This window comes from Colletes gigas, unplaced genomic scaffold, assembly GCF_013123115.1.
Source record: "Colletes gigas isolate AHSC1104 unplaced genomic scaffold, ASM1312311v1 Colletes_gigas_Sc00004, whole genome shotgun sequence".
Taxonomy (NCBI): Eukaryota; Metazoa; Arthropoda; class Insecta; order Hymenoptera; family Colletidae; genus Colletes; species Colletes gigas.
The window spans coordinates 801,673-828,423 of NW_025106633.1; the positions used below are offsets into that span (position 1 = coordinate 801,673).

Genomic DNA, 26,751 nt, shown 5'->3' on the forward strand with positions numbered 1-26,751 from the left:
AGCCCTCCTTTATAGCGTGCCAATAACCGGAACCAGGATAATGCTTGTACTTCCGCCAGTTTTTTTTACGCTCGCGAAATGAGAAAATGCTTCCCCGAAAGAGTTTAATTCTTCTAAAAATTAGCATCGCTTTGTAAATTGTTTAAATTACCATGGTATCCTAGTTTATCTGAGAAGCCATAAATTACTATTTGGATGGTTTTGGAAAACTCTAACTAACTTTGTTAGCTAGCTCAATTTAAAGTGGAGCATCCCATTACGCAGGCACCGTGTTTCTCTAATTAAAAATATCTCCAATGGTATTTATTTTATCGACGTACATAAATATCGTTTTGCAATAGAAATCAATGCTAAATAAATAGCAAGAGCCACCGGCGGATCGATTACACAGTTTACTTTGTATAAATTCCCAAAGAATGCTTACTTTTCAACCGGGGAAAAGCGATCATCCCCTTAAAACGAAATCGCTCTTTCGCTTCGACTATTTCGGAGGTTTGGAGGTTAACATTAAAAAATTCACGAATTCACAATATTTTTCATAGATTTTCTTAAAGTCTTAAAAGCAATTACGATGAACTTTAAATAATTAGCAAAGTTTATAGAGCTTTGGACCGAACTCTTTGTGCAGAGTTAAAATTGATTGACCAAACTCTGGCTACGAGCAAATTTTAATTCATATTCTTCGGCGATTAATTATGTTAATATTAATATTTGCCAGAAAGACTCGAAGGACGTTACTTCTTTCCGTCAAAGTCCATTACCAGCCATATTGCATACTTTGCGTCGAGGGAAAAAAAGGAACGCGTTTGCGAAAAGATTAAAGGGGCAGTCCCGGTCTAGATAATTGGAAAAATCGATTTTCGTACGCTTCCACGTTCCCGGTACAGAGACTATGCATTGACAAACAGATCGCAAAAATTTCGTGCATACATCTTGCACACCTTAAAACTGTAGGTCAAACTTTAAAGCCGTTTTTCTCGGAACGACGTTATTCGAACTGATGCCCACGATACCTCAAGATGTACCGGGCCGATTCACTCGAAACTTTGCACACACATAAAGTACACGTCTCTCTATTGTACGAACTGGGACTAACTTTCTACGTTGGAAACTTCTATTGTTATTCCGCAATAAGCACTAAAATTTTTACCCAATTTTTATCGCGTCGTAAAATCTCTACCGAAATAAAAAAATCAGTTTGATTTACTTTTTGTACGAAACGGCTGCTCGAATCGTAAACAACGTAAACTCCTGTCCGTGCACTTCGAGACAACAGTATATAACTCGAGAACGAACGGTGGTCGATGCTTGTAAAAACCTGTGGGAGTACTCGAAATACGGGTAAAACGTATGAACAAGATTTGATAGATTCTTTTAGACTAATACGCGAACGAAGCCTAAATTTGCTCGCTCCAGACTCGACTGCCCCTTTAACCAATCGAATCACTCTGCCTTGTTCCACTTTCCCGCGTACGTCTTTAGACCTTTCGATCATGTCGGCCGCTTCTTCATAATCCACGAACTTCTTTGAAGTTGACATACACTCGGTTCAAACAATTCCGCCTATAGTATCGCAGACGTACGGACAATGTAAAGCCTCCGGCTTTTTGATTCGTGGAATGAGACTGGAGACGCGTACTCCATTAATCAGTAGTCGAAAGATTCTTTGCGCTCTACATTAATCCGCGGCATTAGTTATAAGCCTTTTAAGCCGGTGCTATAAGATAAAAGGCGAATAAAACTTTTCGATTCCATCTACGAGCCGGAAGAGGAGCATCGAATTTAACATCGCCAGACGACACTGTTTAGAACAGTGTTTTAAAAAATTTTCGATGTAAAAATACATGTGAACGGAGAATTTAAAAACACGATTTTCCATAAGAAAGATTCTCCGTGCACAACCCTTGGAGTCTAGAATATTTTTAATATAGAAAACATAAATCCTTTTATCGCGTTAATACTTTGCTCGTAAATCTTCCAAAAAAATCGCTTCAGGCGAGGAATATTATTAAAAAAAAAATATCCGAACGGTACGTACGAACTCTTCCGTTTCTTTTATATTTTTTTAGCTCGCGAAAAACGATGGAAATCATTAAAAACCCCGATAATGAAACATCGAAGCATTACCATATTTTTTTTTTTTTATTATCGACATTTTGCTTTTATTTTAATACATGCCAAACACATCCTAATTAAGCTTTCTCTCGTTTTTCGTTTCAAAATCCGTAAAATAAATTATACTTTGTTCCGAAATTTACGAACGGAGATTCACGCATGAAACGAGGATCTCTGCTCCAAAGTAGGTAATTTATTTCACCCCACCTCTCTCGTGTTTATCGTCGCGATCGTCTGGAACGATCCGCGTCGATGCGGACGATAATTTTCGAAATAAACCGCGAAATGTTTCGACGACAATAACGAAAATCGGAAGTGAAATAAATCGAGCACGTAAGTGTAGACCGAGTGACACGCGAGTGTTACGGCGAAGACGGCTGGCTCGGTGACATCGCCTGCATAGATTACACGTAGATCGCGGCATAGATTACTCGTACATCGCTCCAATATACCTGTCAGATGCACAACAGCGTAATGCATCACCGGTGTTTGGCTGGCAGCAACGAGGTCAAGATTAAATTTTCCCTCCTTTCGTTCCCGTTGTCAACGCTACACGTACAAATACGATTTATTTTCGATTTTCTTGCGCGCCTCGCTTTCGCGTTGATTTCGAAAGCAGCCCTCGGCCCCGCTTCCGACCAATTAGACGATCGTTCTGTAACGACGTGTACTTTACATTAAGTGGAACAGCTTAATATACGAGCTACGCAATGTCGCGGAATTTCAGTCAGGAAAGAATAGACTGCCGAGGATGCCAAATATAAAGCGACATTCACGGCATAATTTTGCTGGAAATCGAATTTGAAAACTATTTCATCGTATATAAATATACGGACACGTTTGAAAATATAATAAAACGGAAATATGAAACGAGACATTTTTAAATATTATTTCCGTAGCTTTGAATATTTAAAAAGTCTGATAGAATGCATTTCTTGGCCCGACAGGAAGAAACTAGATAGGGAATTAATATGTTGGTTGGTCGTATGTGTATACGTGTTTGACAGTAATGTCTCAATCACTTACATGACTCGAAACATGAGATTTAAATGGGGATGTAACCTGGGAAGATTGTTGGCTTTATCTGCTAACATTTCTTTACAATTTCACTATAAAATTAAGTTTCAACATTTGTAATGTACGTCCATTTTCTTATTTTAGAATTATTGTGTCCCCAATGACAGTCTATGGACCACAATTTCACTATAATATAAAGTTTGAAAATTTATAATAAATGTTCTTTATCTAAGAAACTATTTAATCGGCCATCTTTTTATTTTAGAATTATTGTGTTCCCAATAACAATCTTGGAAGATCACCATTTTGTCGTACCAATCCACTAAAGAGGAAGTGATTTATTAGCTACAAATCACATCCTACTGAACACAATTTCACTATAAAATAAAGTTTGAAAATTTATAATAAGTGCTCTTTTTCTAAGAAACTATTCGTCCATCAACCAATCAAGCACAATTCAACAATAACAATTACCAAACAATCGTTCATCTTTTTATTTTAAAATTATTGTGTTCCCAAAGAGAGTCTTGGAAGATCACCATTTTGTCGTACCAATCCACTAAAGAGGAAGTGATTTATTAGCTACAAATCACATCCTACTGAACACAATTTCACTATAAAATAAAGTTTGAAAATTTATAATAAGTGCTCTTTTTCTAAGAAACTATTCAATCGTCCATCTTTTTATTTTGGAATTATTATGTTCCCAATGAGAGTCTTGGAAGATCAACATTTTGTCGTACCAATCCACTAAAGAGGAAGTGATTTATTAACTACAAATCACATCCTACTGACCACAATTTTACTATAAAATTAAGTTTGAAAATTTATATTAAATGCTCTTTATCTAAGAAACTATTTCATCGTCCATCTTTTTATTTTAGAATTATTGTGTTCCCAATGGCAATCTTGGAAGATCAACATTTTGTTATACCAATCCACTAAAGAGGAAGTGATTTATTAACTATAAATCACATCCTACTGGCCACAATTTCACTATAAAATTAAGTTTGAAAATTTATATTAAATGCTCTTTATCTAAGAAACTATTTCATCGTCCATCTTTTTATTTTAGAATTATTGTGTTCCCAATGGCAATCTTGGAAGATCAACATTTTGTTATACCAATCCACTAAAGAGGAAGTGATTTATTAACTATAAATCACATCCTACTGACCACTATTTTACTATAAAATTAAGTTTCAACATTTGTAATGTACGTCCATTTTCTTATTTTTAAATTATTGTTCACAATGACAGTCTTGGAAGATCGATATTTTTTTATACCAATCCACTAAAGAAGAAGTGATTTATTAACTATAAAACACATAATTCTAACCACAATTTCACTATAAAATAAGGTTTGAAAATTTATAATAAATGCTCTTCTTCTAAGAAACTATTCAATCGTCTATCTTTTTATTTTAGAATTATTGTATTCCCAATGACAGACTCGGAAGATCACCATTTTGTTGTACCAATCCACTAGAGAGGAAGTGATTTATTAACTATAAATCACATCCTACTGACCACAATTTCACTATAAAGTTAAGTTTGAAAATTTATAAAAAATGCCCTTTTTCCCGAGAAACTATTCAATCCTCCATCTTTTTATCTTAGAATTATTGTGTTCCCAATAACAGTCTTGGAAGATCAACATTTAGTTATACCAATCCACTAAAGAGGAAGATGACTTATTAACTACAAATCACATCCTACTGACCACAATTTCACCATAAAATAAAGTTTGAAAATTTATAATAAATGCTCTTTATCTAAGAAACTATTCAATCCTCCATCTCCTTATTTTTAAATTATTATGTTCTCAATACACGGAAGACATTTTCTCAAATAAAGAGTATTGTTGTTCTGGTCCCTACCAGTTAACATTGTTTTTTTTTTATATTTAGGCTCAACGACGATAATAATAACAGGTATACGTGAAAAAAAATTCGATGATGGAGTGTGGCACGCGGAGGATCGCGAGGGAGGGCAAACGGCCAATCGGCCGATCATCCTTCATTGTCTTCCCTTCCTTCCGTCCTAAACCGATGCTGCTCGACCGTAATCCAATATCAAAAACGAACGAACGAAGCGGATACAGTAAGACCAGGCCAGTTATAGTATGCAACGTAACAAGTGGCATCTGTTGCGTTTCGTCGATTTAAGTGCTACGAAACACTCGACTGCTTGGCACGGTTCCAATTGGCACCTTGTCGGGCATAACGGAATTTATAACGCGCTGGCTTTCCACTTTTTCGTTGTTCCCGATTTTTTCCGAGCGAGTCAGTCGATCGAAAACGCTTCGAACGTTAATTATTGGCCGTTGTCGACCGGTAACTGGGTGTTCACACGGACGCGGGGCGTTTACGATTCGTACAACGCGGGGGCGTTCGTAATCTACCGATCTTATCGATAGTTCTCGCGGGATTCATCGATCCGTGTCCCCGTACGCCGTAGTTTTCCCCCTCGTAGCGATAAGAATGATTCGAACGCGTATGGCGGCGATATTTTTTATGGAATAATATCGCCCGCAGTGTTTTTAGAAATATATTGATCCGTCGTGAGACGCGCGTGTTCGAGCCACGAAAGGGAACGAGGTTAGGTTTAGAAACGGCGCTTCGGGTCTGGCTGGCACCGGCGAACGCTTGGCAGCCATTTTGATAAGGAAAACGAAACGTTTTATCCGCGAATAACAGATCAAATCAGGACTTCTCCGATCTCTACTTCTTTCGTGCATTGAAAATTACTCTCGAATATGGAAAATCGTACGAATAAATAAATATACGCCTGAATATTTCTAACAAACAGAGCGACGAGTTTGCGAGCCAAGGTGGCGGATGATCGTAGCAAGTTCCATAAGAAAATTGCCAGTATTTAAGATCCTTGTAAAGAAACGGACTTATTACACAGCCTAATAAAAGAGGATGATCGTCCGTCGACGTCAGCGCCATTATGTTTGACAGAAAGACATTCCACAAATACACCAGCGACAAAAAGAGATCCACAGAAAAAAGTGTGTTGCGCGTTCATCTCGACGTTGGAAAAAGAAGGAAAAACACTTATTGCCAAGAGTGTAATATCGGGCTGTGTATCTCGTGGTTTAGATCCTTTCATACGGGAACTGCTTTCAATTGTTACGCAAAAGCATGCAATTCATTTTAACGATAAAAGGAGCAGTCGTATTTCGAACTTATATCGCTGAAAAATTAATTTGTTATTTATTTAGAATTATTTAGACAACGAGAATTCGTCCAACGGTTTTTTCTCCGCCGATTCCACCGAAGTTACGTTTGAAACGTTTGCTCGTTAAGCTGTTAGGATCGTTTCGGATATCGCGAGGACCGATTCGCGGTTTACCAATCAGGGGCGCGCAGATGGCCTTCGATTTCCGATTGGTGGAATACCGAGGGTGGATGCATAAGCTGATTGGCGATGACTCGAATGCATTTCAGATAGCATAGAGGCAACTTTGCGCGAGGCCGGCGCACAATGTGCCCTTTCAATGGAAAAACGGAAGCGAATTGGCGGATCTCGAATTCACTTTTCCGATTCCGTGTACACTCGTCGGAAGTGTGCTCGTAATTAACGACAAATCACCCGTCGTTTCGTCGTCGGAAGGTAAAAAAGTCGGATTGTCCGTGGTCGGTAAGATCGTAAGCGTCGCCGGCCGAATTCGTAACCGTGCGTCAATAAGGGAACAATGTCTGTGCTTTTTACGGCGGTGCAGCACCGTCTCCAAAAGCATCCAACTTCTAACAATGTTCCAAATGATTCGAAACTTTCTGTCTTTTAATGCAACGAGCAGAGACGAGGATAGATCGTCGCTGACGGTATTATACCGTGTACTGCTAGATTTTTCTGGGCAATTTCAGCGGATAGGACGGTTGGTCGGTCGATAATAGACGACCGGAGGTAACCTACGTCCACCTTTACCGACGAAAGTCGCTCTTTTTCGCGCGCGTTTGCTCATTCGTGCGCGTGGCTACCTCTCCGTCGACAAGAAAGACAAAACTCCCATATAAGCGATAGAATACCGTCTCGATATTGTCCAAATTTTCTCTACTCGCGGTGCCAGGTTCTCCCTCGCCTAGGATTGATCTTTCTTTCTCGGAATCGGGCTATAAATAGGGAATCCCAAGTTGAAAGTGTAGGGGACAGTGGGTATAAACAATCTCTGAAATATTAACCGCGAATGCTCAGTCATTCTAACGAAAAACGTTAAAATCTTCCACGAATAGCAACGACAGCGTAGTCCTTCGTTACATCGATATCGTTAGCTCGATATTATTTTTTTTATTCCCGGTCTTTCGTATGACATTTATATGCGAGAGTTTATGAAGCCGCGAAGCTTAAATAAAAAATGAACGTCGGATACCTAGCTGAAATTAACTTTGCTCATCTTCCGTAATGAAAATATACTAGGTGCTTTTTTTTTAATTATTTTCACGTTACGAACAAAATTATGGAGCGCACTATCTTTTTATCGCGCACTGTATCGCGCTAAAAGGAAGCCCGTTATCGTAATTTCCGCGTTTCGTGCTCGCTGCAATTTTTAATAAAGCTTCGATCCCCACGCACTGAACACTCCGTTAAAATATCAAAATTCGAAAAAGAAAACTTGTCCTCGTGAAATCACTATTCTCTCGACAGTGGTTACAGAAGGTTGAAGTTTGCTGCTTACCCAAACACTTTGGTACTAATCAAAGGTGTCTTCAGATTTAAGAAGCCATTCCTCTTCGTTTTCCCCTGGCGATCGTCGCTGAAATTGTCGGCGTGCTCGTCCCGCGGCTCGTCGTCGTCGTCCCGTTGTTTCGACTTTTTAGCGCGCAGGTAGAGCCAGACAGCCAATCCAAGGACCACCAGCACCGCCAAACCACCGAGCGTTCCGAAAACCGCCGTCAGGATCACGCCTTTTCGCTCCATGCCCGACCTTCGACAGAGAAACGCAGCGTTCGATTGAGCAGACATTTTTGTTCGACCCCTATGAGATCGGACCAACGCCTCGATAAACCAGTAATTACGAAAATACGAGGGTTGATCGATAACTGAGGCCATCGGCAACGTCATTGCGCGACTAACGGGCATATAAACAAATTCCAACTAGTTTTATTTATCGGGAATTCGACGATCGGCAATAAAATTTTTAACCTTCAAAGGTCACTCCGTAAAATTCCAAATACCATTAGATTTATGGTCGTACCCAAACTCGAAGGTACTGACACGATGAAGTCATGTGATTAAAAATAAGAGTCAAATGGCACTACTAGTTTTTTAAACGATTCGATAAGTGTCCAGAAGTTTTATTATGATGTTCTTAAATTAAATAAAAAGCCCTCCAGGAGAAAGTAACGTTGTCGATTTAATAGAAAAACAAAATTATCTTTTACATAAAAATTACGAAAAATTAGCTGAATATTTTAAGAAATATTGAACTTACGAAAAAATGTCTCGAACAAAAGTTGTGCATTTTTTTTACATAAAATATGATCCTGAAATAAAAAATAGTGAAAACTTAATGTGAACAAAATTACAGACTGACCAAACCGTTTTAATTCTCTTGTAGATGGAATATCGAGATCTTTATTTTGTTAAATGGCTGTATTCTTCTGTCCCTAATAAACTAGCGGTTGGGCGATTTCAACGACTTCTGACGCAAGGTTCTTGGACGATAAATAATAATGGAGCAAAAAGACGGTTCTTACATTATAATTTTAATATAGGCGAAGTACTCGAGTGCCTTAATCCTCTTACTTTCGAGAGTAATCCGGGCGATGACAATATCCCGGCAATTTTATTCAAATCCTGTAAATTTGTCGCGACACGAATCTCGGGGCGTATTTTTAATAAATCCATTAGAGCCGGCTTTCTTCCCTCTAAATGGAAATTTTGTCCCGTTATCTCGGCGTATAAGGGCGGAAAGAGATCAGATACTCGTAATTACGGACCAATTAGAATCGTTGCACCGTGCCTTTGTTTCACGTCGAACAACCGTGTACCAGAGATCGTTGAAATCGTCTAAACATCCACCGTTCCGCCACGAATAAAGAAGCCTCTAATTAAAAAAGCAAGAGGCGGCCTTAAAATCACCGAAAATAATTTTTGCGAATGAGATCTTCACCGAAGAAGCTGTTTTCTAGACAATTTAAAGATTCACTTAACTTCGAGCTTTATGTCTATAATAATAAGCGATGCTATTAATATACAATTACATTATTGAATCGATTGTTCAAAGTGGCGGGCTTTGTACGAGCCAAAGAGCCCGTGGACCAAAGTGTCGCTTTAATTGTTTGAAAGTCTGAATGAGGTTCTCCCTTTGAGCTGCAGAAAATTTCCATAATTGTCTGCGGGCGATTAATTTTTCACAAATAATACAAACCGTAACAATCATTTTCTCCTTTGAACCCTCTACGAACATTGGATTAACCAAACAGGTCATTTGAATCTAAAAAAAACGAAAAATGTTTGAAGATTGGATTTGCTTTATAATTTTAAAACCTGTAAAATTTTATGCAAAATGCACGACGATAATTACGGAAGTGGTTTTGTTTCAAATAACAATGTTTCACCGTCCGTTTCGCTCTCTGCAAATTTAATGAATAAAGCTCCGATTCCCGAGTGACTATTAAACGGTTCTTGATTAGGTTTTTATGAGAAAATAGGGGGATTTTTATGAATGGTTTTGTAAATTAGGGCAGAAAATTCATTATCGAAGATATTTCCTGCCATAAAAGAATTACTTTCTATTTGCATGTCGAGAACCGCACGAGCTTTTTAACCTAATATAAATTACAAACAGTTGGGCGTCTCGTTCAAACGATCGTAAAAAGAAATTTTATCGGAATTTCGGCTCGCGTGGCCCTTATCGAGTTTAGCTTGCAAAGTACATATTATTTATCGCGTTACCATTTACCGTTTCATATTTTCGATTCGTGTCGTCGTTGTCCTAATATTGATTTTCAATTTAGTTTGTTTTTACGACCAAGGGAACAAGACACAGAACTATTTGTACACGTCTAATGAACTAAATTGGAACGTCGTCTGACACCGCCGGTTCCATGGTATACGTTCAAGTAATTACACACAGTTAATCACCTCGCCCTTCACCATAGGAATCGTTGATAGAAACAGTCGAGAGAACAAACTACCGTAGACGAAACGTAAACATTAGTGCTGTTTATCAACATAAACGAAAGCAATTCATATGAAGTTCGTTCAACTAAGTCAGTGAGCGACGAAAGCATAGATCTACTATATCCTAGAATTAAAACTAACCCGTTACTTTCCGTATTACTCATTTTAAACCAGTTCAACATTCCTTTTAACAAGCACCTCTAATTTTTCTGCAGTTCAGTTAATTTTGTGAATTCCTTGGTCAGTTTTTCTTCGACTTTGTGTGTGAATTATTGTACCGTTAAAAAAGCCTTTGCAACAGCATTCTAAACATTTTAAATAGCTATCTAAATTGTTATTTTTATATCTATTTTATGCTATCTTATTTATGATGGTTTAACTATAACAACACCGTTTATTTCCTTTCGCATCGATCAGATTCACAGACTGAAATTGCCACTGCCGAGTTTTTAACCAAAACCTTTAATTTTCATAATGCATGTGCGCATAACAATATTTTGGATCCCGTTTTTACCCGTTAAAATGCATTATTTCGATAATAATAATGATAATTAGTCGCGTAACGAGTACAATTTGATACACGCGATGCGGCGTACTATTTGCAAGAGTTTAAAACGTCTTCCAGGCCTGCTTTGCTCCGGATCTGCTCTAATAGCTTCCCCAAGTTTCTAATGCACGCAAATTGCCGTCCATTCTCATAAACAGCTTTAACAATTATGCCCCAGATATTATCAATCCGTTCTGAAGTCATAAAAACGACGAGCGAAGACAAAACATTGATGTTCAACATCTTGTAACCATTGTTTCGTATATAGGCTAATCGCGGCATCGTTGCACGGAGAAATCAAAATGGCGGCTGAAAAGCGTCGCGAATGGGGGTCTCGAGTAGCTGTCCAACGCGCTTTAACAGTCAACCTTATTCGTTTTTGGGTGAAAAATAGTCGAATAAATTTGTCTTCCCGTAACACATACTGTGTGTGTCAAAATTTAGTATACAGTACAGAGTTAAAAGTTTTAAACTTATATTTGAAATTAAATAATGTCACGTTTAAATGGTAATGGCATACTTTGGTATTGCTTTCTGTTAAACAGAGGTGTACTTAATTTAAATTAGATCAATTAAGAATATAAAATGACACTTTACTGATAACACAATTTATCTGAATATTAATATAAGTAAACGTGTAAAAATTACATGAAGTGAAGTCAAACAGTTTTCGTAATGACATAAGAGAGGTACAATAATATACAGGGTGTTCGAGGTCAAAATAAGACGAAAATCAAGGATACTAATTTGTTGATTTTTAGTAATTTTGTTTAAAGCTCTACAGAAAAGTTGTCCAATACCTTTTTGTAGGTATCCATGAGCTCTACTTCCTCCAAAAATTTCAATGAAGTATATTCGCTATTGTAGGAGTTACGGTCGTTTGAAAATTGGACCACTTTTATGGGGTTTTTCTCACTTTACGGGGTTGAGGACCAACTTTCCGAACATTCTTAGAATTTCTACATATTCTTCACCAAAATATGCGTCGTTTGCCTTTCGAAACATTAAAATCCTCCAATCCGTTCAGAAGTTATGATTTTTTAAACATAAGCATGCTATTTCAGGGGACTCGGACATTGGTCAATCATGGTCAGACATTGTATTTTCGGTCATTTTTTTCTCAAAAATGGTTAGGATTTCGAGGGTATGTCTATTGACCAAAAATGATTGCAATTGACCCCTGCGACCAAAAATATTTTTTCCCGAATGATTTGAAATTTTTTAATTTAATCTTTTAACGAAGCCTCAATCAAGAAATTGATATTCTTTCACCCTGTATATTATTCACTTGGTTAATATATCAGTCACATACAGTATCACGAATAGTATGCTCGCGTTGACACATTATTTCAGATGCTTAAGCACTTTTAAATTTCTTAAAAGTTTTAACTTTATCGTTGGGAAATAATGTCACGATTAAATGGTAACGGTGTACTTTGGTATCGCTTCGCAAATCGTAAACGTGAAATGAGAGTTTAGCGTTCAGGGTTAAATAACTCTCCGCACGACTTGGGTAGCCGGTTCTCTGATGGGTTACTGTAATCCGCGTCGGTTAACCAGGCTACGGTTAGGGTTAGAAGGCGGTTAGAATGCCTGGTTACAACGGGGACCAATTAAAACGCGGTCGAATAAGGGGGTAGGTGGTTCTATCGTATACCCCGACGATAATTATCTCGCGCCTGGATCGAGCACTATCTTTCGACCGTTTCCCGTTTCGTGACTCTCTTCCGTTTCCGTCGTGTTAGCCTTTGTCTCGCCGTTCGACGATAATACGTATCCCGTTGCCGTGTCGTTCGTTGGATCGAACGAAACACCGATAAAGACAACGCGATACCAAAACGGTACCGCACCGAACGACGTTAAAAATAATCCCTTCCGTTCAATCCGTTCTACCGTTTTTCCCGCGTTTCCCGCTTTTTACGCAGATAGGGGTGGTCCGTCGAGGACAAGGCGAGAATAAATAAACCCGACGATCGATTTCTTTGCGATCTCGCCACGGATCCGTACGAAACCGTCGTTCCGTACGAACGCCCCGTTGCTCTCGCCGCTTCGTCGCGTAGTTCGATTTAAGGGGGCCCGCGAACGATCGACAACATTATCGATGTCGACGAATCTCGACGACATTAACGATCCGCGCGGTCGACGTCGAAGAAAGGATTTATAGCGTCGTGCAATTAAAAAAGAAAGAAAAACGTGAATGGCTGTCTTTAGCCTCGATTAAGCATTCCGCGTTGAACGATTAGAAACTTATCCGAATAAATGCCCGATCGAGTAAATGACGCCGATGAATCACTGGTAATGTGCTTTTATTCGTCGTCTATTGTTCGAATACAATTCCACCAATCTCAACGTCGGATTACTGCAGCCTGTGCATCAATTAATTCTGATATTGTTACAAATGTGACTGAAACAGCAGTTCCAGCATCGTATCGATACACCAACGATCGATAGCTTGAACACCTGTTTCTAACGATAAATAATATGTATATCTTTTACCGTTTGCTAATTCACGTCGACTTTAAATGACGTTGATTCTTGTACTTGACAGTCGTTATCGGTAGAAATATTGAAAAATACAACAATCAAAAGTATGTTTTATCTTATTTCTTGCTTAAACTTGAACTGTCGGATGATTTACCGATAACACGTGCACGTATGTCTATTGTGCTTTAGAGCAACACATTCTTCTCATTTCTCGATCCAAAGTTCAATTAACGCGCTGGTCTTATCGACAGAAAAACGTAGTTATCGATCTGCCTATAAAATACGTTTTTATTATTGCATGCATGTATACGTTACCACCGCGTGTTTCCGTTCCGATTCGGTAGCTTGTAATTTTTACAGCTTGCGACACGTATTTGTAACGCAAAGGACAAGATTCAGCGATAGGCCGCCATTAAGTCCAACCCTGTATCAACCCTTTGGGCTGTAATTATTTTTTAAAAGCTCGCCGCGCATTATTCCGCGTATAAAAAACGAGCACGGTGTAAATCAAGTCGGTAAAATGCACCAGAGCCGCGGAAACTTTTATCCGGGCAGCGGATAACCGATAAAAACCGACGTACAACAATTTATATTCGATCGAGCGATTAAACGCTCGTTGCTTTCGACGTTTGAAATTTATGTCTGGTTCACCGTGGAATATTTCATTCTATAATTAGTATTTCTATCTTTACCCCGCGGATAACAGGATCCTCTAGATAAAAATTGTATCCACCTCGGAAAGATATACAATACACGATTAACAATAACTTTTATTGTCTACGAATGTGTGTGTGTGTGTCTGTACGTGGCAACCTCTCGCAGAACACGAACCACACGGTACTTTTCGGACTCCCAGCCACGGGAACAGCAAATTATCCGTGTCCGTGAGCTGACCTAAATGTAACCGCAGTTCGACCTTACGACTTCTGGTTAAAGCGACCGTACGCAATGGCGGGCACACCGGCCAAAAAATATCCGCCAGCTGAATTTCAAGGAGCATAAAAATCCTTTATCGCTCCGTGGATATAACTTATAAGATTGTTCGAAGGAAACTACCGGGGGTTGATCGCTAACTAACATCTCCAACAACGCAATTTTGTGCTTATTAACCTCCAGCGTGTAGTATAACCGTGCAAACTTTCAGTTTCTTGTGTAGCTTCCGTTGCATAACAGTGGCATTTATCATTTCCTCTTCCGAGTTGCTCGCCAATTAAAAAGAAATCTTTAAGACGTACGAATTGTTATTCCGATCTAACTTACATTTTCTCTAGACCACTTTCGTCATTAACGCGTTATTTAACCCGAAAATAATTTTTCCACGATGATTTGAAATTTTGTTTTTCGACGAAAAATTTAGGCACCTACTCGAATTTTTTTCTCGAAAATGCACAGGATTTCGGGAGTATTTCTATTCACCAAAATTGATTGTAATTGACCCTTGCAACGGAAAATAATTTTTCCAGAATGATTTAAAATTTTTGAATTTTGTCGACTTTGTCCACATACTCGAATTTTTTTCTCGAAAATGCGTAGGATTTAGGGGGTATTTCTATTCACCAAAATTGATTGTAATTGACCCTTGCAACTGAAAATAATTTTTATAGAATGATTACAAATTTTTTAATTTTGTCGACTTTGTCCACCCACTCGAATTTTTTTCTCGAAAATGCGTAGGATTTTGAGGGTATTTCAAATCACCAAAAATGATTGTAATTGACCCCTGCAACTGAAAATAATTTTTATAGAATGATTAAAAATTTTTTAATTTTGCCGACTTTGTCCACCCACTCGAATTTTTTTCTCGAAAATGCGTAGGATTTTGGGGGTATTTCAAATCACCAAAAATGATTGTAATTGGCCCCTGCAACTAAAAATAATTTTTCCAGGATGATTTGAAATTTTGTTTTTCGACGAAAAATTTAGGCACCTACCCGAATTTTTTTCTCGAAAATGCATAGGATTTCGGGGATATGACTATTCACCAAAATTGATTGTAATTGCCCCCCGCAACCGAAAATAATTTTTCCAGAATGATTTGACACTTTTCAATTTCGTCGAAAAATTTCAGCAGTACCCTCTGTCGATTTTTCTTAAAGATTAGTTTTTCATTTTTAATAAATTTGTTTGATGATGTACGGAAATTTTGTCTAATACTCTTTTGTAGGTATCCATGAGCTCTACTTCAGGAAAAAATTTTAATGAGATACACTCACTATTCTAGGAGTTATGGTCGTTTGAAGATTGGACCACTTTTATGGGGGTTTTCTCACTTTACGGGGTTAAGGAACAAATTTTCTGATATTCTTGGAATTTTTACGTATTCTTCACTAAAATACGCGTTGTTTGCCGTTTGAAACATTAAAATCCCTCAATTCGTTCAGAAGTTACGACATTTTAAAGATACGCATGAAATTTCGGGGAACCATTTCATGTCTCAGATTAGATTTTCGGTAAGGAATTTTTTTCTCGAAAATGCGTAGGATTTCGGGGATATGTGTAATGACCAAAAATGATTGTAATTGACCCCCACAGCCGAAATTAATTTTTCCAGAATGGTTTAAAATTTTTGAATTTTGTCGACTTTGTCCACCTATTCGAATTTTTTTCTCGGAAATTGTTAGGAATTCGTGGGTATGTCTATTGACCAAAAATGATAGTAATTCACCCTTACAACCGAAAATAATTTTTTCAGAATGATTTAAAATTTTTTAATAACTTTTTAACGAAGCCTCAATCAACAGATTGATATTCTTGATTTTTGTCTTGTTTTGGCCTCTAGAATCTCCCATTAAAATTGTTCCCAAGGTTGGCCAAACACCCTGTATAATGTATCTGATCAATACCACCATCATCCTGAAATATCAAAGTAAATGCCTTGCGAGTTTACATTTAAGGAGAAAATTTCGGCCCCTAGAGGGTCAATATAATGTTACAAACGACGTGTCTTTGGGAATTTTTAATAAATTTTCATTTTCAATCGGTAGCTCGTAAAATTCCTTCCACCTGGCAATTGCGTTTTTTATGCTGAGGTAATATGGTCGCGTTAGTTTCGGTAACCAATCCAACCCGAACCGTACGACTCGTTTATTGGCGGTCGCGGTCGCGATATTGCCCAATTTCACGGGCCCTTGCCCCGTTAGTTGATCGTTGGGGCAGCGACGGAAGCCGTTTCAAAAGAACAACCGCGAACACGAGGCGTGAAGTGAAACGGCTAAATCGATAATTTCTCCGATACCTGCTGTACTTCCGGAATTGTTGACTACGCAGCTTTCATCTAATTAAAGAAACGCCGTAGACAGAGGGGGGGTCCCCGTGCCCCTTGTCTTGCGGATTCCGGTTCGCCGTTCACCTTTTTCACCTGCCCGACAATCAAGATTTAACGAACCGCACGCAAGCTCGGTGATCCGGTCAATAATCGACCATTATATTAATAATGAGCGACGGATCTATCGCGAAGCTTTTACGAAGCTCGAGAAGTTGGATCGAAAGTTTCAAAAAATCGAGAAAAATTCTTTCTTCTGCATCGATGGACCGAGACCATAAAAATAATGGAACTGGCACTATAACTATTTAAAGATCGTCCGTTACATTAATAATGGGCGGATTTAGCGCGAAGCTTACGAGATTGGAGGGGTTGGATTGGAAGTTCTAACTTACCTTTCAAAGTATAATACATTATGACAAAAATCGTAAAAATAACTGTCCCTGCAACTACCTAATGATCGACTATCGCGTTGATAATCAATGACAAATAGTGGTGCTACATTCTTATTTCATCTTAGGGCTGAAAATTTCGAAAAACTCGTTTTGGAAAATTGACATAATAGCAGACGATTCTACGTCGTTATCTGAATTTAAATTGCTCCTAAACGAGCGCAGTAAAAATTACTACGTCACGGGGGGTACTTGTGCTCGGCGGAGAAAGAAGATTTTCATCGCGCCAGGATTTAACTTCTCTAATTGGATATTGTAAAAGGGAGATTATATTGCAAAGAACAGAACCTAAGAGAATAAGAGTGCTAAAGAAAAGCTCAAAGGGTAATTGATCAAAGGAACGAGCCAACTTGCCTTCGAGACTACGAAAGAATGCCTGGGTTGAAAGAAAGATTGGATCGTTGGACTTTGGTGGAGCCTGAAAATGTTTATAAATAAATATTTCGTTTCCTCTCGTGTGAAATTAACGATTGCGTGGGCAAAAATCATTTGTCCGGAGTGAAGAATATATTTGACGTATTTGTATAAATATTCGACAGGCAAACAGTGGCGTTTGATGTGAAACGAAGGAAAGCTGATGTAAGTGGAGGAAAGCTGACGTAAGTGGAAGAAAGCTGAAGCAAGTGACACGCTAACAGAGTATCGACAACATGAACCAGCTTTAGATCCTCATGTCGCAGCAGCTATTCATCCGATACATGAAAATTTAAGGAAGCATCTTCTCCGAGCGTTTTTAGGCGGATATCACCAAAATAATAACGAAAGTTGCAACACGCCTGTTTCAAAGATAGCCTCTATGATTTTATTCAGCTCAACGGGAACCGTTTTGGTATAATCGAGGTTTAAACAGTCCATTACACATTCCGAATATAACTCGATACAAAGATATATGGACAAGTTTATTAAAACACCTTTCTACCGTCTTCACGAGGTTAAACAAGCATGTGATAGCTGACATCGGGTCTGAGATAAGTATAAAATGAGTTAAAAATGTAATCTCTAGATTCTCTAGGAGATTCTAGGATCCAAAATAAGATGAAAATCAAGAATACCAATTTGTTGATTAAGGCTTTATTAAAAAGTTATTAACGTTTAAAGTTTCGCCTGTAGAACAGCAATTTGCAAACAGCTGCGTGCGCACCATGGCGTGATAATGTGAACTTTAAACGTTAATAACTTTTTAACGAAGCCTCGATCAACAAATTGGTATTCTTGATTTTCGTCTTATTTTAGCCCCTAGAATCTCCCATTAAAATTTTTCCCAGTATATTCAAAAGTTTCGACTATGAATCGTTTCAAACATACGATCAGACGTCACGTGAGCTTTTATACAATTAGCTATACTGTTTCTATTATCCATAACTGTGAAACCAAGCGTTCGTTCTTTCGTAAACGTTGCAGAGGACGAAGTTCCGCGACGGATCGATTCGTACGCTCACGTACTTCGACATCTCGTGTGTCTTTAATAGCGGTCGATCCCAAACGGTTGTCCTGCTTCGATTGCACCCGTTCATTGGGTCGTCCAGGATCGAGCCTCTTCTGCTAAACGAAACGAAACGCTTTGTAGGCGCCGAAAGCCGGCCCCATTTAAAATTCGACTCTCGGTACGAGGCGAAACGACATTTATAATTCACCATCTACCGAGTGAAAAGCTCTGAAATTAGGTCGAGCGTAGCTTTTCTTTCCCCTTGCATACGGATTCGGAAAGATGGAGAGCGCGCAAGAATATTTATGCATTTATGGGAAATCGTCTGCAAATCGCCGGCGACTGTTTCCCCTCGAACGCGAATCTCGTTTCGTTCCGTTCGAAAAAGATAAACGAAAATCCAATTCCCGCCACCTTCGCGATTGCCGGGCGCGCAAATAAATAATCGGAAGATTCGTTCGTTCAAGTAGTTTCCGACGTCTCTTTCGTTGACAGTAATTCTGCAAAATTTTTATTTCCTCGCTGAATAATATAAATTTATTCCGTCGTAAAATGTTCATCTTCTATTTTTAATTAAATACGTGTATATTGCGCAAAACAGTATCGACCGTATTTTTATTTTGTTCAATTAGTATTGACAGAATGTATTAACTATCGAGAACACTATAAGTACATGTATATGGATGAGTTAAACATGACGGATGCGTTGTTTTAAATATTTTTGAAAATTTTTTGACAACCCAAACGTTCTCTTCTCATGTGCCAAAAAGCATTAAATTTTTGTTAAAATATATTTTTTCTATCCCTAACCGTCTCCGAGTTGGCACTTTCGGGGTCAAACTTTGAAGGGTGGTTTCACCCCTCAAACTTGAGTTACCGTAGTTAAAAAAAAACACGTAAATATTATTTTCGGTTGTTTTACAAGCTTACAAAGTTTCATCCAAATCGGAGCCGGACTTTGCTTGTAAGTACCAGTTTGCTAGGAACCCACTTTCCTTCTTTTTGAATCTCGCCAATTTCGTGTTGCTGGTTGAAAACTTGTCCGGATTATTCTTAACTGCGATGCAAGTTTCGTGCGGTTTATGTTCCCGTCTAGCAGCTGTCGAAGCGTTGAATTTTCACACTTTGTATGGAGTATATCCGGGCCAAACTTAATACCGTTTCGCGGTACACGAAATTCTCGAAATAAAAAATGGCAATAAATTCCTTATTAGCATTTCAGGCCATGAATTGAGACGAAAAAATAGCAACGATTACTCTGTGTATCCTGAAATGTTTCCAGCCTTACTTGTTGCTTAGCGATCGTCCCCTCTACTTGTTGACACCGTGCAACGATCGAGGACCTCGTGCAACAATCGAGGTTAAGCTATATTTGCAAGTACCTTAGCTCGAAACCTTCTTGACACACTCTGAATACATTTTTGTATTAAATATCGATTCTTTCAATTAAAAGCATCGACGAACACATCAAATATTTTGCATTGGCAAGATAATTTTAACCCTTTACGTTCCAAGAATTGTTTTCGGTGTAAAGCTAACTGAAAATGTCCTTTTTCTCAGAAAAATTGAAAAACATTCATAATTTAAATTCAAATTCAATTCGTCCATTTTGTTGATTCGGTTTGCGTTATTCTAAATTAAATTTGAAACAAGTTGCATTCGCGTATGCATCATCGTGACGACGCCAATGGAGCTCAAATGGTGAACTCCATCGAGGATGCTTGTTTCATCAATTCTCATCGATCGAAAGCGTTTGTTTTTCTCAGAAAAATTGAGAAACATTCATAATTGAAATTCAATTCGTATATTTTGTCGATTCGGGTTTGCGTTACTCTAAATTTGAAACAAGTTGCATTCGCGTATGCGTCATCGTGGCGACGCCAATGGAGCACAAAGAGCGAACTCCATCGAGAACGGTTGTTTCGTCAATTTTAAAACGTACTTTTAACAAGTGTTACTAATAAATAATTTCCCCGCCCATTGTAGCTAGAGTATTCTTGTGAATGTGGTGAAACTTTTTCGCTGGCGAGCAAAAGAAAGGGAAGACAAATATATGTAGCACGTTTAAGGGCCACTTGGAAACTTGGCGTGGTCCAGTTCTCGTCGTCCCTAACTCAATTTCTTCACACGAGAGTGTCCCGAGACAAAAGATATCGAGTTGGCGATACCGTGGCAGATTGTTGCCCTAACTTCGTTAACGTATCCATCCCCTGCGTCTCTGTGTCGCGTCGTGCTAAGATATCGACGTCGTCATCGATACAGGACACGCGCACCTTCCTTCTCGTTTCGCGTGCAGATCGACGAAAAGAAACGAAAAAGGAGGCGCCAAGGTTCCCGAGAATTAAATAACCACTTTATTTTCATCGACTCGTTGGAACAAAACAGAGAAAATAACTTTAATTTGGATTTTCTTCCTTTGCTCGCATAAGCATACAAGATAGAACTCGAAGCAAATTGATAAAATTGTTCGTGTACCAATTTCGTTTAGATATCCTAAAATCGTCTAAAATCGATGGTTTTTCGAGCATAGTTCTATCTCCCAATTATCGTCGAAACAGTCGTACAAACGATAATTGTACAAAGCATCGAAAAATCGATACGTCTGTGACCCTTATTAAACGCGACGCCATTAATCGTTTGTACAGTCTGCTTAAACCGATTATGCAATAATAAATTATTAAGTAATTGCACGATCCTTTAGATAAGCCTTATCGGGTCAGCTAACGCGCAATATATGTACGAATTTTCCAACCAATCGCAGAAGAATATTTTATTGTCGCATATTTCAATTAAAGTAAACCGGTTTTTAGATCGAATAAATTATGTAAAGACGACCGTGGAATTCTCCTCAATTTCCGCATGTTTTGTGGACATTTTAATTAACCTCTGGGAAATTAATTGGAACTTTGATATCGAGCCTTCGATAACAGCTTTCTCTAAGATGATTATAAAATTTCGTAACTTTACGTACGAAGTTTCGCATCTGAAACTATTTATACAGAATAGAGAAGAGAAGAGATCTTATACAAAATATGTACGGAAGGAACTAAGGAAGGAATAACAGATTCGTATTCTGGGAACCGGAAGTTGCATCCGGAATAGGCATCTCCCGTGCATCCGTTAGGATACACAGAGAATCGTTTGGGCCGTGTACACCACAATGTACACCGCGCGTACTTCTGCGAGAACAAGGCGCCAGGGATGTTCGATTCCGTATTGGAGCGTCTTGCAAATGTTCATTTAGACCTACAATGGAATTACGTCAGCATCCGAGATGGACGAGAAGACAGAGTCCATGCAGAAAGGAAACTTCGAAACGTTATTCATAGATGACCCGTTTCGTCTCGACTCCATCGCCGATAAGGAATAGTAACCTTGACCGACCCAATGCGTTTCACCGAGGGACAGTTTTTCATCGATTTATCAGATTTTTTTCCCCAACCGTATGAAAATTGCCCCGCCCCTAACTTCTTTTGGCGTCGAGGAGGCTCAACCCTTGCAACGACCACGCGACAAGGACCACCGCATTATTTCATTAATAACTCATTCAGTTAACTCATCCCCGGTAACCTATAATTCACGTTTCAATTTTTATCCTATTATTAGTGTTTATTAATGGTCCTGTCGTATAATCATTTTCAGAAGCCAAGTATAAATTTAAACTCCTCCCATCCTATGAAAATTGCCCTGCCCCTATTCTTTTTAGCATCCAAGGCACCCTTAGACGACCATTAATAACTCATTCAAGCGACCTTCCGCGATCCATTACCAATTTACCTTTCAATTGTTACAGCTTTGTTGTACAGCTTCCAAATTTGGATCTAAAGAATAAAATTTACAATTTCCATTAAATTCTCCTAACTTGGGAAACATTGCTATCGCGAACACGCAATTTCCAAGCGAAAGGGAAGGATTTCTTTTTACGTTGCGAGCATCACTCGAGGGGCATTCTTTGTAACTTCTTGCGGTATAGCTCGCAAACATAACCTAACCCAGACCGTGCTGTTAATCGATGATACTTCAACGTGCTCGCCTCATCCCCTAAAAAATCCCCTGCCGTTTCTTTTCGTAACGTTTTTGGCATTTTCTTTAATTCCGGGCCGAAGCTTCGAAACGGTGAATCGAGCTCCAAACACGCAATATTTCATATTTTATAATTTGATCTTTTAAAAAAGAAAGTATTTCTTGATTATCTATCCGCGAATTAATTCATACCTAACTTGTAATAGTATAGAAGAACATCATGAAGACAAATTCGAGAAATATTTCTTGTAATCATACGAATGCTTTTCGTTACTCTATTCGAATTGTAATGATTTCAATTATCGATATAGACAGTTTCTGCGATATAAATTTATTTTAATTCAGTTTTTCACTTTTATATCTCGTATTACTATCAATTCATCATCTTCACCTCAGGTTATATTTGAAAGGGGCTTAACCTTAATCCTACCGGGATGTAACTTCAGGTCAGATACCAAGTTTGAGTAACTGCAGGATCTTCAAGTAATATAATAATTTGATGTATTTTATAATTTAACGATACACACAGTGCCATTCGTACTGTAAATTTACTTGCAGATCCCACGGTTAATCAAGCTTGGTATGCAACTCAAAGTCACATCCCTGTAGGATTGGATTAATACATTGGCCGAAACTTCAGAAATATTAACGTTACGTACATTAAATTAAAATAATAAGTATATTCCCGAGCGTGACTTCGCGTCAATTTAAGCGTCCATTCTAATAGATTTGCAAGAATATTTTAAAAACTAAAGCGACATTCGCATCAAAATCATTGTAATCGATATGAAAGACCCTAATCTAATTAAATGCCTAATATCTGTTCAAGAATTATGGGGAAAACACCACTTTTCAATCTAATTTCAACTCCATGGTTCTTTGCAGATTTTTTATCCTCAAAGTCAATTTTACAACTGTTATTAACGAATCCCCACCTCCTGTTATATAATAACATTCTTACAAATATAAAATTATTGCCTTTGATCGAGCGAAAGTTCAAACTAAAACTAATTGCCTGATCGTAACTGCAAATGTAAAACTCTAATGAAAAATATAAAGAAACCAGTAATAAAATCGTTGCGCTGAAATGGCAGGACGTTTGGAGTACCTGGTGGAATAAAGTAATTATCAAACATAAAATATGAAATATCTCGTAAAGTTTTACATTTTCAACGATCGTATACTTTTATATGCCGAACGACGGAAAGAATCCAATTTCTATAAAGGAAGAAGCACGGTTCGAATTAACAATTAAGCGCAATATGCAATTGCATGTCATTTTAAAATAAAACGATTCTTCCCTGTATTAATAATCTATATCTTCGCTTAGATACAAGTTACAGCTCCAAAAACTCGTATACATGGGTGATTTAAATTCATGCCACATTTTGAAAAAATTATGTTTACGAACATTCTTATTTTCTTCGATTTTAACGTTACGCGAAATTAAATGCCTTCACGTGCAATTCCAATCCTTTAAAACAGGTTTCGTGTATTTCTGTTGCTAGGTATTTGCATGAGGTTTTTTGCGCGATTTTCTTTTACCCGATTTTCAGCCCCTCGTGTACCCGGTCGCGATCAGAAATGTTTCGATCGCCGGCTGATCCAATTACGTCGCTAAATACGAAAAATACAACTACTTCAGCGTTGCTCCAATTCCAAGTGCTCGTAACGGGTTAAATGCTTGAAACTTGAAACATTAAAGCCGTTCATTCGCTGTACGCCAAAGCACGTCGCAACGGGGAACGAATAACACTGACAGCAACGTGGATCTCGATATCCCATCATCGGGATATACGAAGGTACCTTTCGTTGGTCTTTTCAGAAAATGTATTACCGCGAATCAGTGGTGCTCAATATGAAGTTGCTCAACATCAATGTAATTTGCTACGAAAGAGGCTGAGTCACGAAACCAACAAAATAATGACTTCAGTATTACGTAAAGTATTCTATATCATTATGGAAGAATCTCTGTCAACTTGTCATATTCATCGTTATTTACCGCGTCAAATTAAATAAAAATAAAATTCAAATTTATTCAGTTTGATAAATCCTTCAAAATGTATATTTTCTATAAATCGATCGTTACTTTTAAATCGTATTATTTCGCTCGGACCGTAGAAAATATTTCGTTCTTCTTGGCACCCAGAAAGTGCTATTTTATTTGGCCCGGTAACGAGAAAAGTTGTGCATCGCTGCTGTAGAGAATTTCGTGCGAAAAAGTCGAAGGTGAAAATCGTATCCCTCGACGTGGCGTTACCAACCGAACGGACAAAACGAACTGCAAAGGCACGCGAGAAGGAAACGCGACGCCTGGTTAGACGAGTCGAATTGCCAAAAATATCCCTCACCGCGGAAACGAATATAGCGTTGCAACGAACGTGACCTTGAACGAAAGAAATAAAAATTCCCTCACGATTCTCGTAACGGGTCACGAATGACCCAGCCTCATAAGTTCCATCGTTCGTCGTCTAAAGGTCAATGCCCGTTGTCCACTCGAAAGTTTTGCTCTCGAAAGTCGGTATCGAAAATGGGAGCTCTTTTACGCGGGGCAAACTGAAGAGCCATTCGAAAGTTGCCTCGGTCACTCGTTAGGTCGATTCCTCCGTGTGAAAGAACCCTTACACTTTGCGTCAACCGGAGAGCCTTAGAGTTATTTCACACGACGATACGTGTCGAGACCTTTGATCTCACCGTAGTCTCCGAGAACGGTTTTATCGAGTTTACATGTACTATCGGTATCCAATCATACGTGTATCGCATACGAGCCCTCGATAGCCATTTTTATGAGAACAAAACCCTCCGATGGACGTCGAATAAGTATGTAAATATTCTAGTATTCTAGTCTAGACTCGATATTTTCTGTTCTCAGCGGTTGGATGGTTTCGGTTTATATTTAAAAAATTTACAGAATTCGTATAAAAATATTCAAAATCGTCGAAGACACAGTTGTTTCGCCGGAGCCCCATTTTCGAACGTGTCTTCACGGTTGCCTAGATTCCGACCGTTCTGCTTATCTAAAACGAACAAACCAAAAACCATTTTGTTCAGTACGAACGTGGCTGTCTGATAAATTTTGTTTTAATGTCTCTAGACTAGAATACCTCCTTAGGAAGAACGTTCAACGCAAAAGAAAAAGAAACACGATACCCGTGGTATCCATTTTGGAGCAGAGTCGGTGAAATTTTATTCGCGACCAACGAACAAAAATTCTAGATTCGTTCGTAGAAATTGGACTCGTTGATCGTGGATAAAAATTTGCTTCGCAGAGAGGATATCAATAATGAGTTCTCGAGGGAGCCCTTACTGTTGGTAGCCACTCTCGAGACGACTCTCCAACTGGACACCAGGCGCGAGGGAACGTCAGAAGAGGAAGACGGAATGCGTCGAGTACTCACCGGAACAGAGGAAACTGTCCTCCGCGACTCGTGTTAAATTCACGCTAGTTAAGGAGTAGCTTCTACGGCAAGCGACATTTACGTTCACAAACACCCTGCACGCGTCGCCCAATATTCTCTTCTCTTTACCAGGCTTCCGGGGGCGGGGGGTGTGAGAACCGTCCCGTGAAAGGAGATCTTATGCGCTCGTCCGAAGTAACGGACGGGAAACGCGGAGCAGGTGGCGAACGAGAAGGAAGAAGAGCGGAAACATCGACGGGAGGGTTGCACGAAGGGTGAACGGAATAATCATGTGGCGGAGGAGGCGATGAAACGGAGAAAATCGGCAACGGGTAACGGTTCGAAAGGCGGGGAAAGGAAGAACGGAGCCAGTGACGCGGGTCGGGGCAAAGGGGAAAGAGGGGCGACGTCGAGGTGGGGGAGAGGGGGGGTGGCGAGACGAGGGTGAAAAGAGCAACGGTATCGAGGAACGTGGAGTGTGGCTGATGGAATGGAGACAATGGGACGACGAGCGGGACGAAAGATGTACGAGCACGAGGAGAGCGCGTAGGCCGTGAAACAGAGAGTTCGAGATAGAAAAAGGGATCGAGATAGGAGAGGAGCAGCAACCGCGTGGCAAGCAGCGTCGCGACGCACTGCTGCTTCGCGGCTGCTAACCCCCACCGTCGCCACCCCGCCAGCTTTCTACCCATATACGGGGCTCGCGCCCTTGCTCGCCATCCCCCACCCTTCGGACTACGGCACACCTTGCGAATCCTTCCTGACGCTGCGATTCGCACCACCCCCCGAAAATGTTCGCCAGGCTTCCTCCGTTCGCGCGGATCGCGAACGTTCAACTTTATTCGACTGCCTTTGCAGTCCGGGGGCTTCGCGATTCTCGCTTTGGAACTTCG

General features: G+C 39.2%; 1 protein-coding gene across 1 annotated transcript in view; it reads right to left on the reverse strand.

The window, feature by feature from the left end:
* The window catches only part of LOC122405528 (synaptotagmin-7), a 79,482-nt gene extending 53,002 nt beyond the window's left edge, over positions 1-26,480 (reverse strand). Inside the window, exons 1-2 of the mRNA XM_043410349.1 lie at positions 25,859-26,480; positions 7,817-8,065 (exon numbers count right to left, since the gene is read on the reverse strand). Of these exons, the coding sequence (XP_043266284.1) occupies positions 7,817-8,058 (242 nt within the window). The 5' untranslated portion in view covers positions 8,059-8,065; positions 25,859-26,480. The remainder of the gene's footprint in view (positions 1-7,816; positions 8,066-25,858) is intronic.
* Between the last annotated feature and the right edge of the window lie 271 nt (positions 26,481-26,751).